Here is a 19,960-nt window from a genome sequence, read left to right on the forward strand (position 1 = left end):
ACCCTGGGACAATGAAGTTCATTCACACAACACAGCAGAATCAAGCACCACAGATTTTGCAAATCCATGCACTAATTAACCTCAGTCTTGGCCTGAGGAAAAGAGTTACTCCTGGGAACTTGTCCTTGCTTCTACCATGCCCAACCCCGCACCAAGTATAGTGCAGCAAACCCTGATGGAGCTTGTACAACAGTGTGCTGACTGAGAGCAAGCTCATTTCGAAGGACCATCCCATGCATTCAAAGTGGTAACAACCTCTATTCATTAACTCCAGGGCTAAGATCAAACAGGCAACAAAAGCTGACTGACAGCAGAATGCCTCTGTTAGCAGCATTTTGTCCTTGAGGGTTTTTTTAAATGAAGCTCTATGAAAGCAAAGCATATAGTCCTACACAGCTTTGGTGATGATCTTGAAACCTTACCCTCCTTCTTCTGAATACTTGTGTGCAAATGACAGAATGTCAGATGCTCGCCCACTGCCATCACAGATCACAACTGGGAGAGGGGGTTCTTCCCGCAGACACTCCAAGACAATGGAGATCACATTGGGACCTCCTTCCACTATGAGCCCAACTACAGGAACACCTTGCCCCAGTCCTGCAAAAAACAGAAGGACAGAAACAAGGAAAAAAGGAGTGTCATTCAAATATAGCTTAAGAAATTGAGATAAGTGGATGTGATTTCTGTGTCAGAGCATCACTTCAAACCAGAGCCCTTATGAAAAATGATGGCCATTTCAAGGCCAATGTGAGGAAAAACATCCATAAGCTGTTTCATGGCCCCAAAAGGAAAAGAGTAAGATGTCTCTCTGCCCTTGCTTTTACATCAGCTCCATACTGATAACTCATCCACTCAGTGTTGGTGGATGTTTGTGATTTCTCTTGACAGACACCAGGTACAGATATAGCAGCTAACATGGCTGTCCTATTGTTTCATCAGCTTCACTGTTACTCAGATGGCTCCCAGCTACTGCCTTTGATGCTTTAACTCTTCATGGGTTACCTATGGGAAGTCTTCAATAAGGTGACATACCTATGCTTATTCCTAACATAAAAAATGAAATTAGTGTTTTTATCATGAGGCTGAAATGGTTGGCCGATGGAAGAGACGACAGCTGAGCATCCCTTTGCTGTCCCTGCCTCACTGTGATCTCCAGGCATAGGATGACAAAGGGAAGCCCACAGGTCACATGGTCTCAGTAGCCTTGGTCACAAGAAACTTGGGGAAATGAAGGACAAAACATTACCTGAATGCTGACTAATTCCACTATCATAAGCATTTGAATTCAGTTCTTAATCTGTGAAATGACCAGCGCTTTATAAAGATGCACTTTTTTTGTTTGGCTGAGAACACGTTCATATTTTCAACCTTGATTCCTCTCTGAAGAACAGGAACACCATGCACAGTAACAGTAGAAGCTTCCTGATTTCCTCCTGCCAGTACACCCCACCTCTGATAAGGAGGAGTCACAGAGCATGGGCCGGCCTGTGTGTCCATGAAATCTTTAGTGATTCCTCCTGAGATTTCCAGCAGAGGTGCCTGTGCTTGGAGTGATTAAAAAGAAACAAAACAACTCCCTGTATGTTGTTACTAGCAGGTGTGCTGCAGCCCTTCACACAACAGGTTTCTCTGTGTATTCCCAACTTTGCCCTTCTCATGACAAAATCAAACACTACCTAAATTGGAGTCAATATCCCCAAGCCCCAGTGGTATTACAAGAAATGACAGAGAACATCTTGTCTCTGGGCCCTGAATTCCTGATCTTCCAAGCCAATGCTCCCTTTTACAACCTCACAGCTCTGCCAGCACTTCTGCAGAAGACAAAGATGACAAAAGCAGGCTAAGGTGAGCTGTTTCTGTCTATGGGCAGCAGTACCTGGCACCGCCTCCATGCTCAAAAGCAAGGGGCAGCATTTTCCTGAGCTGTTTCTGCCACTGGCAGAGGGAAGTACTTAGAGACTTCCCAGAACATTTGGATAACCCATGGCTAATCTCTAATTGTGCCTTTTAGCTTTACCTGGCACTCTTACTTGATTTTTCTGCTCTACCTGTAAGAGCACTTAGACCCTATTAGAAACTTCTGTGAAGTTCAATGCAATTGCCACTCTGGATGTTTGTTTTCTCTTATCTTCACAGGCCTACACAGTTTACAGAGGCACCTGTAAGAGGTAAGAAAGGCAACTGGTAGAACTGATGTCAATTCTCCAGTATCTCTTAACTGAAGTGTGAATTCAAAGAATATTAACATTTTTTGGGACCATTTTTAATGAGGGTTGTGAGGATATTTTTAAATAATTTATATTTTTTTATTTCACCTTTTAAAAAATTTTTTTTGCATGTCGATGAAAACACGTCTTTTAAAAGAATTTTTTTCTAAGTAACAATGTTCGAGAAAATTATTTTAGTGAGGCCATAATAACCATAAGCATTTTTAAAACTAGGCAAAACTCTAAATATGAAAGCATTAAGGTGAAATCATCTTGATTGTCATTAAAAATCAAAATGCCTGAAAAGTTTGTCAGGAAGATCAAAGAATTTTGAGTGTGGTATTTCAAATGAAACAAATCCATATATAAAAGAGAAAATAAAATGCTCATGTGAACATTCAGAATCAGAAATCACTGGGCTGCATAGGATTCCTGTAAACAGGAACTGTAAAAAATCCCCTCATTCTGTGTGTTTACTGATGCTTATGAATTCTAGCCTAGAAGTGCACAAATTCTTTGTGTTTCCCTTAGATTCTCACTGCTTTGAAGCTTCTCCTCACTATTATTTGTCAACTTTTCTTCATCCCTTTATGCAATTCTTACTCCATGCTTTTTCTGCCCTGTTCGATGTGGGCTCTTTCACCACTTATCAGACAGCTCATATTCTAGTTCAGTCACACAGTCCTGATCACATTTCCACTGGAAAGAGCTGGAAGAAGCCTTTAATTTCCATACTTTTAAGTATTTCAAGCCTTCCTTCCCTCCATTCCTTGAAGATGTTATGTTTACAATTTGCCCCACTTGTACTTACGTGTGTTAATTTTCTGGAGGGAAATGTGTTTTTCCAACTGACGCCGTAACTTTACTTCAGCTCCATATTTACCTAATGTGCCGTTGTCCGCCAGAATGAAGTGGGTGTGGGAACTGTTGAGCACAGAGAGCTTACTTAGAGGGTTTGACATTGTTTGGTAAACTCGTGTTACCTGTGTGTGAAGAGGAGAGATGCACCTGGATTAGAACTAAGAATCAAATGGGAAAATGCCCCCACCACCCAACAGAGGCACACTCAGAGTCTTCTGAGGAAGCAACCCAAGCAAACCTTTATAACCAAAACCAGAGGAGAATTAAAAACAGAGCTTGCTTTTACATTCCAAATCTGAACTCCTGACAGCACTGTTTTCTTTGGAGGATGACAGTCACACTGTGCACTCCCCTGCATGTTCCCCTAAGCTCATTAATGTGCTCTCCTTGTTCATACACTGTGTTGTTACATAATCCTCTTAGTGCATTACAAAATACATTCTCATTTGGAGTTCCTAGTAATTCATATGCCACTCCAGAGTACCCGTCTATAATAAATGCCAGCCTTGCACACATAAAGGCCCTTATGTGATTTATAGAAGTCTCAATGTGCCACACTGAAGTTACTACACAAAACTGGCACCACAGAGAGGTCTTTACTAAAGAAAGCAATGGAAACCTCACTAGCTCCATATTTACTTTGAGGTCATATATGACAATCTGAGAAATATACTCAAACAACAGCTTTTTTCAAGAAATTGTTCAATTTCACCTTCTAGGCATGCTTTAGAGATGGAAAAAAAGTAATACTTCAGAAATATTAACAGTGTATTTTGTTACACAGCTGTTTCCTTAAACACTTACATCTTTTCCTATTAGATCTTCCTTGTTTTCTACAATGCCCCACGGTGCAATTCCTATGGCACATATTCGTCCTCTGGACTTGGAAGAATGATCTTTCAGGGCATCTCCCACATGACGAATGACACCTATAGTTACAATTAATTTAATTCATTTTTGGCACTTTAGATTGATCACTAAACAACAGAATTTTCTTCTTGCCTCTCACAGAGCTACTGGGCTGCTTTCACTACTAAACTGGTATCTCTATAGTAGAACATGCAATGCAGACAAAACCATGGTTTTATTTTGTAATGGTTGTGTGTAAATCCTATTACCTTCTCACGATATTGTGCTGAATTCAGTGAAGTCTGTGAAAGACTTACACAGTTACTAACTTGCCACAGTGTAATCTGTACCCTTGTCCATCTCAACGTATGTTGCTCAGTGGACACAAACCATGACATCAGGAAATACACTTCCAGTAATAGAAAGATCTTTGTACAAAAAAAACCCACAAGAAGCTAAAGCTTGGCAAATTTGGAGTTGGAAACTTCTTAATTACAAGGATAACCAAGCATTAAAACAGTGTTTTAGAACTAGTGGTAGATTCCTTGCCACTGAAACCAAGGCTGAAATTTGTTTTCAGGGGAAACACCAAGTAATGCAAATCAATACTGACCCAGGAAAATCTTACGGTCTGGGCTGGGTAGGAGATTAACACAAATGATTACAGTGCTCCTTTTTTGGTCTAGTGGGTAATGACTCATTCATGTAGACTTAAATCCTCTGCCTGTGGGAAAGATTAGTGAATGAACATCACTGAATTCTTAAGTAAACTAAAACTGATGGCAATTGCTTACCTGTACTAACACCACCAGTGAAAATCCAAGCTCCTGTGGTCATGGCAGCCTTTATCAGACCTTTTCCAAACACTTGCTTTAATTTAGGTTGCATTTCAAAGTTCTGGAGGCCTCCATGGACAGAGATTAAGAGTTTGGGCAGTTCCAGTTGCCAGTCTTTCACCATGAGATGCAGCAGAGAATCTGGTTTAGTGTCATATGACACACGGATGTACTGCAAAGAGCAATGTGTAATGTTACCACTCAACCTGCTCTGTAAATTGTCTGAGCAAAGAATGGTTTTTGTTTGCCTTTCATTCTGAAGAGAGCGTTCTACCACTTTCAAACAAATCTACGTTTGGATTTCTTCAGAAGAGAGGAAAAACAGAAAGAGAATCTTTGCAGGAGTTTGAATTGCTATTACTTTTACTGCTAAGATAACTCAAGAGTCTGTTGAGCTAACACACCAGATGAACAAATACCTTAGAGTACCCTATGCCCCTTACCATGGCCTTATTTGAATGTCCTCCTCCCTGGAATTCCAGGTTTCCATAGGCATCAGTTGGGTATGCTTGGGTGTGTTTACTAACAGACCATTTCTCTGGCTGAGCTTCCACTTGCTTTGTTTCTTCTCCATTTTTATTAGCTGTTATACTTGGAGGAGGTGGAATATGTTGGTTAATGAGCTGGCCACAGCAGCACCTGTAAGTTAAAATTTGAAGTGACTTTGATAACAGTATCTTCAATAAAAAAAAGATAAATCAGAAATTAGGCTTTCAACTGCCCACGCCTTGCTGTACATGAATCATAGACACACCTCTCACATATGCATATATGTCAGAATTAACAGCCCTTAGGTGTTTCTTAACACACAAAGATTAAAAAAAACACTTCACTTGTGTTATGCACTGGAAAGATGTTCTAGGTAAAAGCACAGGCAAGGAGGAAGAATGTAGAACAGGAGCACTGACCACCTGTTTCTTACTTAGAAGTGACAGGTTGCATGTGACATTAACTGCTCTGTTATCCACACAAGCTGGACCACAATACATAGCTAGCCCATGGAGTTACATGTTAATATTTGGACTAAGAAATCAAATCCCCCTATCTGCTATTGTTATTGGTAGTATCATACCAACTGTGAAGGATGGTGCCACTTCACTGCACCCTTGCATTCAGAATTCAGTAGGAATTTATTACAGTTTGCAAAGCTAGGAACTAACAACTCACTACCTCTCTGCTCTCAGCCTTCTCATCTCTGTGTGACTTGTCCCATGGCTCTGTGCAGATTTGAGTGCAAGCATGACCTGTGCTTTTGTTCCCCTGTCATCTCCCTTTAGGGGCAGTGACTAAACTGGGTTTCACACATCTAAATGCAAATCAAGTTCAGTTTCTCTGGTATTAAGCTTCTATGTTGAAACAAAAATGTCAAATGTTACCTGGTAACGTCTTTGTTGTTGGCAATTACATAGATGCATTCTCTTTTAGAAAAGGTCTTCTCTATCCAAGCCTTCTGGCCCTTAAAAGAGAAAAAAAGAAAAAAAAAAGAAATGTACTGATACATTTCTGTGTGGCAGATACAGTAACATTCACCTTCTATTTTCAGCTACTAAATTCATTCACATGACTTTTAAACACCAGATATATCTACTCATGAAGTGATGTAAATTTTCTATGACTTGGATAAAATTCAAACCTCGAATGTGTGTAAAAACCCTTATACAGAAAGATGATGGTTTTGAAGTTTCAAGGTCTACCAAAAAATGCACCTGCTCCTTTCCACTGCAGTGAACAGTAAAGGGACACAAACTAGTGCAGAAAATCAGCATAAGTTGTGAAATAAATAGATAATAGTATTTACTCCAAATAACGCTTTAGTATTATTCTTTGTATGCAGAAAGTGCTCCCCAATAACTTTCCCTTCATAATTAACAATCTCCTCAAATAATTTTTTCCTGTTGTAAATCAAGTTCCAGTCTTTCCTACTGCATCTTACTCTGAACGAGATGTGTCTCGGAAGGAGACATTTTTAAATTGAAAGACCATGTGACAGAAAAAGCACAAACTCTTTGGGTATCTGTGAAACAGGAGGAAGAAAATGACCTTCAAATTGTGTTGGCCTATTATACAGCTTGCAAACCAATTTTAAAAAGTGAATTCAAAGGAGTCTTTTAATTTTAAAGAAATGAAAAATGTTAAAAACCACTCACAATTTGATGACACCGATACCTTTGCCTTGCTGATAAAATTGCCTCTTCTGAGTTTGAATTATGAAACTGTCTTTTCAAGTAGCAAGCAAATGTTGTACGTTTTGCTTTAGTTTCTGCTATGGAAGTGAAATTAAATTTTTGCAGACACAGAAGCTAAAAATGACACAAGAACTTTCAGGCCGACTTAAAAAAAAGGAAAGGGACTTTTCCTAGAGAAAGAACTAAAAACCTTGCTGATTTTGACCTAAGAAAGTCAACTGCAGGTGCCTGTCAGCCTGTCTAGCAGCAGCTTAGAGACCAGCCAAGCTCCCTGAGTGCTGCACAGGCTACAGCATGATGAATAGAGGGTTTCATAGTTCATCTTTCTCATGTGAGGCAAGAGCCGTCTCCGAAGTTCCTTTGTTGACTTGTTAGTTCCCGTCCGGCTTCTTCATTTCCCCCACTATGTCTAAAATAATAGAGGACTACTTGAAGTTCCGTCATTGCAAGTAACTGCAAGTAAGTTGCCAAACCAAGCTTATACTGCATTAAAAGGGTGCCCATAAGCGCCCAGGTACGCAAACATTCACCTCCCTCCCTCAGGTGCCTCTGAACGAGTCTGGGCAGTCAGTGTTCTGGGAGATCCTGCAGTTCTCCACTCTCATCTCGATGATTTACCAAGGCAGAACCATCTCACGTCATTTTAGAAGCAGTTTTTCGGGATCTTGTACAGCACAACAGTGATGAAGAGCTAAGAACTCATAGACAAAACTTCAACTTTAGCTTACAACTTTACAGCTTTCTGAATGACAAGGCATGTATCTCAGGCTTTTAGCACAAAGAGCTTGATCATGTAGCAAAATATGAAGGAAAAAGCATTAAATTTAATATCAAAAGGGTGTGTCTTGGTCAGCTTTTCTGTCTTGACTCCACAGATTCCTTCTTCAAATGAAACTTAAAAGCCTTTCTTCCAAAAATATTTGAAAGGTTCTTTTCATGAACCTTCTGGCAAGGCTTTTACAAGATGACAAATTTTAGCCATAGTATTATTTGAAATGGAATGCCTTTGTTCTCTAGCATCAGAGTCCAGTTCTAGAAAAGTCCAGAGAAAACATCCCGAACAGAGAGACCCATGAGGCTCTATGGTATGTGGAGGTGGGTGATTAAATCAAAGAAATGCCATTTACCTGCTCAGAACAAGATTTTGCTAATTCACAGGTATTCAGGCAGTTCAAAATATTCAGAGACCCAAAAACAGTCCATTTGATTGGAATTAGAGTAGTTTTTCAAAATTAATCCAAAATCACACAGTGTACAAATTCATTGCTGTTTTACAACTATGTCCAGTGTTGTTACTTCTCAAATATATCCTATTAGTTTATGAACTTTAACATTATAAAATGAGCTTAACAGGAACCTGTTTCAGAGCTTACATAATTTCTGTACTTTTAAAATTATAAATTTAAATTTTTAATTAATTTAGGTTTTATTATTTTGTATATTCTAAACATATTCACTTTGATTTAAACTTCCAACTGCTGTGTGGTCTCTGATAACTCCTTGACTAAGCGACACAAAAGCCCAAATCAATCCCACAGTGCAGGAAACACTCTTCAAAACAAAAACCGTAACAAATGCTGCACACTTAACTGTTCTGTAGGGAATACTGGAAAATGCAACCTAGAAACATCAAATCAATCTGGATTGTTACACCATGACAGTGAATACTGCTTTACCTTATTCCTCGTAGCTTACCAAAGCACAGAATTTCTTTTGCTGTTTCGACCAAGTAAAAATAGTTAATTAACCATTGGGTTTAGTCACAGACTTAGTATCTGTGTTTGGAAGGAAGCTTTTGCATCTTGGTATCTAAAATGAGCTCTCCAAACAGCTGAACTCTCAGCTGTGCAGTTGCTCTTAAAACCCCTCTCATAGGAGGTCTATTATCTACTGCTATGTTGGAAAAAACCTTCGATACTCACCCCTAGAACCCTGTTAGGAACCAGTCGCTGCAGGCACTACAGAGGGACAGCACATTATGCTCTACTGGCTTATTTTTCTGTGCTAATGAGAGGAAGGCAAAAGCAGGCACTACAGACTGGGGAAATAAAAACCTCAGCACATTTGGTCAGCCTTTGAAGTTTCACTGCTTTTGTCTGTTTAATCTGCTTAACCAAAGCTTCATTATAATCCAGTGCAAATACTTGAGCAGAAACATTAACTGTCAGAAAATGGGCACCTTCTCCCCTTACTTTTTACAGATTCTGTACATTTCTCTCTCTGGACTGAAATGCTCTTGGTCTTTTGAGGAAAGATGTAAGTACACATACTGTCTCTTGTGAGTTTGGAAAAAAACCCCACTTTTTAGCAGCCTTGGAATGGATGAATTGTTAAAAGCTTATGATGTATCAGCTACAATTTTCAGACCAACAGCCAGTGGGTTTCCATACACAGTGTTTTCCATACACCTCTTAAGCAAATTTAGAAAAAGCAGATCCCAACTTGTGGATAATAGTGAAGCTCAAACTTGCTTGTTACTGCAAATCCTGAATGTATTAATTAGAACCTAGTTTTGATAAAAAACATATTTCAGATTTCAGTGGTATATTTGTTCTGCTCCATGTAAACTGGCAACAGGTCTTCTAGATTATGATAAAAACAAAACCAAACCACTGCTAATTCTTGTACTTCAGCCTAGAAATCAATATGTTGCTGAGAAACAGCATGAATTAATACTGGATTTATATTATTTCATTATATGGTTTTGCTAGTTGTCTTTAGCATTAAAAAAGTACCCTCCTGCAGAAATGACAGGAAATCAGTATATCTGGTTTGTAAATCACAGGGTAACAAAATCAAGACCCTAAACCACTAGTCACCTTGCTAATATAAGCACTAATAAACACAAGAACTAGTTCTACAAAGACCAATTGTCCTTTGACTATTGCAAATGAATGACACTATTTTCTGAGGAAGAAGCATGTCTAGGGCTGCAGCAACTGAAGAGAATTTTCTCTCACTCCCACACATAGACGGTATCAGTTTTTTACTAAATTAACATTAATTTTACATATTTCACTTCATATATAACCAACTATTCAACGAACAAGTATTGGACCTGAATTTCAGGCTGTATCAAATAAAACCTGCAGTCCTGTTTCACTGCAGCTTTATGCAAGAGCAACAGGTGGGCTATGGACCAATAAATACATCTCTGGTTAAACTCCAAGGTGGGAATCCACACAGGAGAGGAAAGCCAACGGAAATGTCATGCTACAAATTCTTACATGCCATTGTGTCACCAGAAGCTGTGAATTTAAGTAAAGATATACTGCTGCAGGACAGCACAGTATTTAGTGATTGTGATAAGCATAATGAGCAGCAAAGGAAGTGAAAGAATTTGGGGAGTGAAAGGGGGGCAAAGATGAGAGTCAGTAGTGTCATTGAAGTAGATCCAAAGCCCATGCTCAAGCAGGTCTAAAAGCAGTAGTGAGCTCTCTGAACTCCCATGACCCCCAGAGTGCTGCTCCATGGAAGAGGGAATCACATCCTTGCTGGATGGCTTGGCTTGCTTGACTTTGAGACAGGATGGGACGAGGCTTTGGCCTCACCTTGTAACTGCAGAGTCTCCGCTGTCACACAGCTCAGAGGCACCTGGGGCCCGAGGAAAGAGCACATATTCCACAGCTGCTGCACTCCAGAGAGGCTTTGCCTGGACCAGGCACAGCTGGTCAGCAGGCAAGCAGGCATGTGAACAGCAGGTGCCTAGAGCATGGACAGGGATTGGACACGGCAGACAGTGCCCGGCGCACAAATGGACTGAGGGAGTAGGCAGGGGACCAAGCAAATGTATGTCATGCATAATACAGGGTTTGACAGAGCTGTTCAGGCTAAATCAAGCACAGAATAAGACAAAAATTGATCTGGCTGGGCAGCAGAGCTTACATCTGTGGACTAATACAAATTACTTTGACCAACATGTTGTTAAGATGTGGATTGATTGTTGTCATTTATGGAAACATTCATCTGTAGCCCTAGTAACACCATCTGACCAACTTTTCAGGTAATCCTCCTATGGCCCGCAGTATGCTGCAAAAAAGTTGGTATCACCAGGGAAATCAAATCTCAGCTGTGCTGCCCAATTATAAAATTAGTATGCTCTACAGAATTAAACTGGGATATTTATGCTAGATTTGAGCACAGGGATGTTTGCTTTGATGAGATAGTGAGAGAGGGGGAAGTAATCTGGATGTGGAATGAAATTCATATCAAAAGCATGTGCACTCCTGTGCACATGTAAGAGTAACAGTTGAGTGAAAAAAGAAATCGTTATATCAGCAGAATCTGTTATCTGGAACTTTAACCCTGACATGAGAACAATTTCTATTTTGAGCTGCTTTTAAATGCAACATCCCAATTACACTATCCATCATCCTTCTTCACTTTGAAAGAACAGTTTTCCAAGTGCCCTACTAATTAACTTTTCAGGTGATTAGTTCTACCTAGAAATAAATGACTGTCCTAATAACAGGGTCTTGCTTGGAGAAAAATCCTCCAAACTACGTGACGCGTGTTAATAGCCAATTCCATAGCCACTCACAAACTGGTGAGATTTTACTGAAAAATTGTTCATTGCGATGTAAGTACAGGGCATAACACCATAATGCTATTTTAAATTTGTGTTATGCTACGAAGAAGCCAGAGCCATGAACAATGTCCCCAACTACAGAACACAGCAACAAGTCTATGAATCTACTAAATTTCCAAAACTCTCATTTGCATGAGCTCTATCAAAAAGCTATTTGTACAACTAAGACTAGCTTTAGTAATTACTGGAATATGAAGTACCAAACAGCACCCAATAGGAGGATCTCTTATCTTTTTTTGCTAATAAGTAGAGCATCAAGAAGGGATTTGTAACAGTTTTAAGATTCTTTCAAATAAAACACTATTTGCTTGAGACAATTCTTAGTGATAGAGTTCTATCAAATTTTATATATAATCTCAAGACAGTCATCCCACTGTGTTTTCCATATTGTTCAGTTTGAACCCATGCTCTTGTAGCAACTTTGTCAGGGAAAAAGTTGTGGTAGAGACTAACGCACACCAAGCAGGATGGTGGTGTCTGTAAGCAACGCAAGGAATGTTGCTATTTCAAACCGAGGCCAGAAACCCCTCCTGCTGCTGGAGCAGTAAATGGTGCTACACTGCACAGAGAGCTGTAATGAGCTCTCATGACTTCATTACGCTCTGTGTTCCTGAGGAGGCACAGCAAACATCTGCTGCAACAAGAAAATTACTCCATTTTCTCTCCATGTTCATTAACTGAGGGACACAGCCTGCAAAGTGTGCAAGTAAGAAGTAACAAGCTCTCTTTTCAAATATAAGATGTTTCTGCTGCATCTCTGAGAGATACACAGCACTTCTCCAGAGGCTTTGCAACATGAAAAGCAGCTAGAGCCTCAATACCACAGCAGACTAGCTCGCTACAAAATGGTGGAGACCCCCAGCTCCAGCACAAAGACCATGAAGGCACAGGAGCAAAGTGTGTTGGATGAGCTCATGTCCTATAGAGAAGCAGGCACAGCTGCCTGGGCACAGCCCAGCACTAATGCGACTATACAGCTAATGAAACTATAATAAGGCAACCTAAAGAACCATTTGGAGTGTACAGCAGCAGAGCCTGGCTCAGTGCTTGCCTGGGGAGAACACACCTCGCGTAGTTTTGCAGTACGCAATTTTTCTGTGTGGCATACAGAAAGAAACTCACTGACAACCTTACATACCACAGCTACCACATTTTAAGGAAGCAAAAAGAATTCCTGCAGTAGTTTGTTCCTTCCTTTACTGTACCAAATTTCAGGGAAGACATGCCAACAATAATGTTAATCTCCATTTGTTACTTATTCCAATTCTGTTAATACCTTGCCAATCCCTCCTCTTGCTTTTAGCCCTTCTGTTCTGGATGCTTGGGAGATGGGGAACACAAACACCAAACTGTACTGAGCCTCTGCACTTTTCTCCCCAAAGAACCTTCAGCCTGTAGACACTCCATAGGCCAGTTTTACTCCCAGATCTTACATACAAACCAAGACACTAAGATGGGAAGTGGTGAGCAACTTTACCTATGTATAGTGGAGTCCTATCTGCCTGCAAGTGACCATCCTCACGAGGTCTGATACAGCAGAATGGATGAGCAGGCAGAGACGGTAAGCAGCCTCTGACATTATACTAGCCAAAGTAGCCTGGTAATTTCTAGTTTCTTCTGTAACATACTTTGTTCATAATTCTTATTTAAAGATTTAAGATGACCCTGGTATCTAGTTCTGACAAGGCTCAGGAATGTTTTTTGTACTGTAACTATTATCTGTCTTGGCTAATATAAAGATTCTGCTAGATAACGGTTTTAAAGGAAGTCAGGGTGCTTCCAGATTATTTGCATGTGGGCTATTTCTCTTAAATTATTCTAAACTGTGGGCTATTTCTCTTAAATTATTCTAAACTATGAGCCCTTAGTACAGGCCATTCTGACCTGAAATACAAAACTGCTATTATAATGAAAACCCCTGGGATTCAGCACCCTCAACAGCAAACCTTCCTTTGTGCAATTTATCAACACTTATGAAATCACGATCAACATGACAAGGTACTTCCCTCAATACAAAACTAGGAATAGTTCTTACTAAAACTACCCACATGTTTAATTTTCCTGGTTACTTGTAGTTTAGAAAATTGTGTCAATAGATGTTAATCATGCCTGCAGAAAAGACTAGCCTGCACTTAGTGCTGCAGATGCAACATAACATTAATTTGGACTAGAATATTGCCTCCATCAGAGAGATCTGGGCCATTCAAGTCCACATTATTAAGAATAATGACTAGTAAAGTAAAAATAATAAAAATGTGCTGGCTGTTTGGAAAAGGGGCTAAAAGCATAAGCACATCTTTGATATATAAGATTATAAGTTCCTAGTTCAGAGAAAACTGTACAACTTCTGGCACATCAGCTAAACATGCTTATTTTTCATAGATGACATAATAGCATGGTTTAAGACCTTTTTCTTTAGGAAACAGGGCAAAACATGAATGTAAAACATCTGAGGAAAATGACTACGTGTTGCATGGAATATTACTCATCTATGAGAGTTTGTTTTAAGTGCACAGTTGTAATTAATGCTACTTGAAGTGCAAAGCACACTGAACAGCTGGGCTTGAAGAATTTGTAATACTGACATTTTCAAAATGGGGTGACAAAAAGCCAGTACTTAAGGCATACTGAGATGCACATTAATAAAACACACTTTAAAATCGCTACGAAGTAGCATTTCTATAATCACAATATAAAGAATATATGCATATCTCAAAAGTCTCTAAATTCTGAAGATGCTGAACAAATACATATTTTGAGAAAAGATACCATAAACATTTAGTTCTCTCTTCTGCAAACTGTAAATAGGCACATTTTTTGCAAATAGGTATGCAATACACTAGTTAGACAACCTGTCCCTGAAGAAATTAACATTAATTTGCAGCACATAGAGTTTTCCTACAGCAAGATTCTTCAGGTAGAATTCTGTTAAGGAGTTGTAGCTGTTGAAAATTTGCAACTTTCTATGGCTAATTTCACACTCAGTAGAGCAATTTTTTTCTGGTCATTAGCTAAGACCAAACACCTTTCCTAGAGTATGCCACAATCAGACACATTTTATTCCCTGCTGCTTTCTGTAATTTTCAAAAGAGAATTTCCAGCTATTTAAACTCTTGGGCTGCAGGGTTTGCACAAAATTATTTCTGATAACATTTCAGAAACCCTTATAAAAGCATTGGAAGTCAAGATTTAAATTATTTCCTGCAGACTCTAAATACTTATGCTTAAAATATTGCATTATGTACACTGGAGAGTTGCCAACATTCATTGAGAACTTCCTGAAAACCTGAATATTTCAGGGTTGAAAAGGGTGAGGGCAATGGGAGATTTCAGAGTTTACAGATAAAACAGTTTTCAGAAAATTTGGTCAATCTTTTCAGTCCTTATGCATCTAAAACCCCTGTAGAGGTGAGTGAACAGAATTAACAGGTGTCATAGAACAGAAAACAGTATGTCCAGTGATGGTCCTGAACTTCTTTATCGTGTTGTACAGCACATTGTTCCTTCTCTTTAAAATGCTGGCCACAGTCTATCCATGACTTGAATTAAAGTGATAGCAGGGAAAAACTAGAATAAAGATTTTCATTTTCTGGATATAATCCATTATCAAAAAATGGAAAAGAAAATGTTTAAAGCCTGAATTAGAGGAGCTAAAGGAGACTCGAACAGGCCAGAACTGTTTCCATGGCTGTCTGTGTTCAGCAGGGGAACACAGGGAACGCCCTCCTGGAGCTGCTGTTCTGCTGGTAGGTGCCTGCTCAGGGCCCCAGCAGGACCACAGCAAAGGGCAGGAAAGACACAACAGTGGATGGGAGCTTCTCTGGAGCTGCAATTCAAAGAGCTGGGGGGTAACAAGGGCCAAACCTCAGCTTCCTTGGCTCCTCAATCTCTTTAAAGATTGGTATGTGAATACTCAAAGATCACAGATAGGCTGGGGCTCAGTGAGACCTCTCACCTCACAGCCCAATAAGCTTCATGGCAGGAATGCATTTCTTCAAATGACAGCAGCAGCACTGCAGGTACAAATGTGACGGGGCTGCTGATAAGTTTGTTAAACATCTTTCTCTGGGGAACCTCCTTTATTGCCAACACTCACTGAGGCAGAAAAAACCACCAAAAATTCTGCCTTTTTCTGTTCTAAGGCTTCCATAATATCCAACCTAGCATCAGACCTTGATAAACTCAACTGGAAACAAATACATGCAGTAAGAAGCTTGCTTATCAGAAGGTGTATTGCCACAAAAGAGCTCCAGAAAGTATTATTACTGGCTAATTTTGAAAACTCAAAACAGCCCTCAAAAATGAAAAGTCACAACCTACAAAACAAAGAAAAACCCAGAACTCCATCCCCATTTTCTGCAGAGGTAGCTCAAAATTAGCATTCAAAATATTGAAATGTGTAAGACGTGATCTTTCTTTGCCAGCATTTCTACATCGCATTACCGTCACACAAAGCAATTTTTAAATTCTGAAGTGTTGAGACACCATTTTTGGACCTGAAAACTCATTTTGTCTTCTTGCAGTCAGTTCTTCAGGTTTCACATCCTTCAAAATGAGAAATCTAAGAACGACTCTAATCAGAACGCTGTCATTTCAATGGAATTATCTTTCTCCCATCAACTGCAGGTCACTATGCAGCTCTTCAGCGCACATTTCAGTTGTGCCGATCGCTGTTACAAAAGGTAGAAGACTATCAGGAATAAAATGAAAAAATGATTTAAAATCACATCCTACCTGCTTGTCACTGGAAGTGTTTCAGAGTTTGGTAAGATGAATCACAGCTAGAATAAATAAAGTGCATTTAACTCTGCGCTTCTGTCCCATCTTTCTGTTTATTGTTCAGACTTCTCATTCATCTTACTGTTAGGACTTCCAGTCTCTCTGAAGTTCATGAGAATTCCCAAGGAGATGGGTTTCCACCACTTTAAGAAGAGAATCTCATATGATAAGCATGTGAGCAGCTTCTTTGTTCAAACCAATCTCATGACTCCCTTTGAAGGTAATCCTTTAGAAGTCTCATGACCCATCTCTCTGCCCAGAGGGTATTTTCATCTCATGGTGGAACAAGGCACAACAAATCTACTTTGATAGTGCCCAAATCTCCAATTTGTTAAACCTCCTTTCCTCTCTTCAAACAGTGGATGTACTTGCTGTAAAAATGCCGGCACTGCAGAAAGGCTAAAGCAGGAGCTGAAACTTTTAATTTGAAGCATCCCCTCCCTTCTGCTAAAATATCAACCCTATTTGCATAATTGAGACAATTGGACATAATAGTCCTTTCAGGGGTCCTCATTAGATGTACAGCTCTACATTCTTTGAAAAGAAGAAAAAAGGAGGTCATACAGAATTAATTATATCTAATCCTTTTTAGAACAATTTGAAGTTGGGCAAAATGCTGTGCTAAAACTGCTGAAGTCGTAAATAAGCCATTAATTTTGTAACTTTACATATCACATGCATTTTCATACCCTGTTGCCTTTGTCAATATAATTAATTCCTTTGCTGACAAGGGCTTTTTTGCATCTTCTAATACTTTAAAACTACCAATAGCACAGGACACTGTGTGTTGAAGGTAGCTGGTTGTTCTAACTTTCAACATTTGCCTTGCCGGGCCAGGGGCTGATATAATTGCCATAATGCAACAGGTAACAGTGGCACCCAGAATCACATCTAAGGATCCTGCTGTCTGGAGCTAAAGGCTGCCTGAGTGCCCGCTCCTGCTGCACTGCACTGTGCACACAAGTAGCCTGTTACACTCTGTAAACTTACTTCCCTGTTCCTGTAACTTATCTCCAATGTACTGAACACATACCCACTTGTGGCTGGCAGCAAAATATTTTATAGACATAATTTCAACTTCTGTCTGCCCTAAATGGCAAAGCATGCAGCTGAAGCAGCTTTGGTTTAGAACCAGACCCTGGTCTTCCTAGTGAGACAAAGTTCCTGCTGGCTTCACGAGAAACAGGATGGAGTATGGAAGATTCTGGAAAACTCAGCATAGAAATGAAGGCAGGACATACAATGAAGTCCACAGATGTTTATTTTTCCAGTGGACATCAAATTTCAGAGTCCTTTATGGATGCCTCCACTATCTAGAATGTGGGGTACTCTGTGAGCTAGAAAAAGATGACCTGTTGGACAAGAAATATCATCAAAGATATGTAAGTCAAAAAATTAATACAGAAAGGCGATTTGGGTGCTTAACTCCCTTCTGAAAATGGAATGTGGACATGGAATGTGGTATGTTTTTTGGCTAGGTGCTCTATAGAAATGGAAGTTAAAAAGGAATTAATTCCTCTCTGCTCCTGAACAAGTTCTCCTTGGCCAGCCATTATGTAAGAATGGGGGTTGTATCTACAGTACCTGCATTTGGAAGGCAGGACACATTTTAAGAACAAATATTGGCAACATCACTCTTGTGTGCTCTGTTCTTCCATTTGTTAGTCCAAACTGCAATGACAGAAATACACACCTGAGAAAGCAGAGTGTTCTTAAAAATCAAATGCAAGTTTTGCTGACTCTTTCCTTTTGAGAAATTTGACGGACATGCAGCCTGCCAGCATTTCCCTTTGGCAACACCATAACTGCTCTGGCACCTCAGTTTAAGACACAAGAAAGACAACCCAGCCATGTGCATTTACCCAAAAAGAACAAAACTGCAGCTGTTAAAGACTTCAGTTTAAGGTGACTGAGATCAAAGACCCCTCTACAGGCAGTAAGAATATTTTCCTCACTTGCTATTGCAAATAAAGAATAGGTTTTGACAATGTTGAAAAATACACATTTCAGGCTGGGTGTTCTAAGCAATGCTGCAGCTTGTCAGGATGCCTACACTGAATGTTCTGAACAGTACTTCAGATAACACGTAATTCTATCTCTATAAAAATGTAATGATAATAACACAATTGTTATAGAATACTATAGGAATGAACCAGCATGTTCTGGGGTGGGTTGAAGAACAGCCATGTAAAAGCAAAGGGCCTTATACACAATGTGTGTAAAATAAACCCTAACCAAGCTGGCTAAAAACCTCATAAACGTGGACTTCTGTTGTTAAGGGCAAACAGCCCTTAACTGTCTGCTGTGCTTACTGTCTGAAAAGCCTATGACAAAATTCTGCATGGTAAGAGGAAGAAACTGCTGGCATTTAATTCCAAATGTATAATTCTGCCAAGTTCAGCCAAAGTGCTCATTCAGAGTTCAAAGGAATAACACACATGAGTGAAAAAAATTACATTCTCAGAGAAAAGGCCACTAGACAAAAGATAGTTTTCATGGATGCCTGCACTCATACTATGGGAAGGCTCACAGCACTTGGAGTTTGTTTTGTGACATGGCTTGATATAAATGCACTGTGAAGGAAAGGGATAAAGATATGCATCTCTCTGCTGCCCTCACTGTGACTGTCTCAGAAAAAAATTCCCTTGGTTTCCAACAGAACCCATCTGCTTGCAGGGAATAAGCAGCAAGGGAGAACTCATTAATTTGGTTTTATTGATTTAAACATTATTTTTATATATGATAAAGAGTCCACACCAAAAAAAGTTTTAATGACATCTTTCAAACCACATCCTTATTACTGCCACCACCAAAATAAAAATATGCTTGCTTCACTGATAGCAAACAACTTATTTATTTTCAAAAAGTAACAAGTTTTATTACAAAAGCTGAAAATCTAATACCTGGGTAATGAGTTATATGTAGGAATAATGGACAGCTCACATAACTTTTCCCAAGTGATAAGTTTTGTTTGGCATGTTTGATAGCTCACTTACTGGATGCAGCTAATAGCCTTTCTAACAAAAAGATAAAACACATTACACTTCTCTGATCTGATGCATTTGCTGGTCTCTCCCAGATGTGTGTCTGTCAATGAAATAAACACAAAGACAACGTATCATTTCTTATCAGATACTTACTGGTCTTGAAACTACTCCTCTAATAAAAGCAAATTAATTCAAATAGTATGAAGGGAATTTTTTTCCCCCTGAATTTCTTTTCCTGCACTGTTTGTGTAGCATTCTCTGAGAGCTTTCAAGCCATGTCACATAGACACTCATGCATACATAGATCAAAAGGAAAATTCATGGATAGCAGATGTGGGACTTGAAGCTTGAAATACCAAAATGCACTGTAAAATGCAATGTTTTAGGGTTTTTTTTGTGTAAGATTATTTGTAAAACTGTACACAAGTAGGAACTGAGAGAGACTACATGAAAAACACCTAAGGTGTTTGTAATATTGTAATCTTCCTCTCCACAGTCATTATCAGAGCAAATCCAAACTTGAAATGCCCCAGTAAACTATAAATGCAAGTCACAAAGGAGTGAGCAGTAATTACAATGTGACATAATTAAGAAAATGTTGAAGAAGGGCAGAGAGTGGCAAAACCACAAAACCCAGTGTCAAAATCCCCTTGGATCTAAGTTTCAT

At 39.4% G+C, this 19,960-nt stretch overlaps 1 protein-coding gene across 1 annotated transcript in view; it reads right to left on the reverse strand.

Annotated features, from left to right (window-relative positions):
- Window positions 1–19,960, reverse strand: part of TRPM1 (transient receptor potential cation channel subfamily M member 1) — a 108,737-nt gene that overhangs the window by 31,950 nt on the left and 56,827 nt on the right. The window contains exons 5-10 of the mRNA XM_069026034.1: window positions 6,130–6,209; window positions 5,197–5,392; window positions 4,712–4,925; window positions 3,873–3,997; window positions 3,019–3,190; window positions 423–597 (exon numbers count right to left, since the gene is read on the reverse strand). Of these exons, the coding sequence (XP_068882135.1) occupies window positions 423–597; window positions 3,019–3,190; window positions 3,873–3,997; window positions 4,712–4,925; window positions 5,197–5,392; window positions 6,130–6,209 (962 nt within the window). The remainder of the gene's footprint in view (window positions 1–422; window positions 598–3,018; window positions 3,191–3,872; window positions 3,998–4,711; window positions 4,926–5,196; window positions 5,393–6,129; window positions 6,210–19,960) is intronic.

The sequence above is a fragment of the Aphelocoma coerulescens genome, chromosome 10 (assembly GCF_041296385.1).
Source record: "Aphelocoma coerulescens isolate FSJ_1873_10779 chromosome 10, UR_Acoe_1.0, whole genome shotgun sequence".
NCBI lineage: Eukaryota > Metazoa > Chordata > Aves > Passeriformes > Corvidae > Aphelocoma > Aphelocoma coerulescens.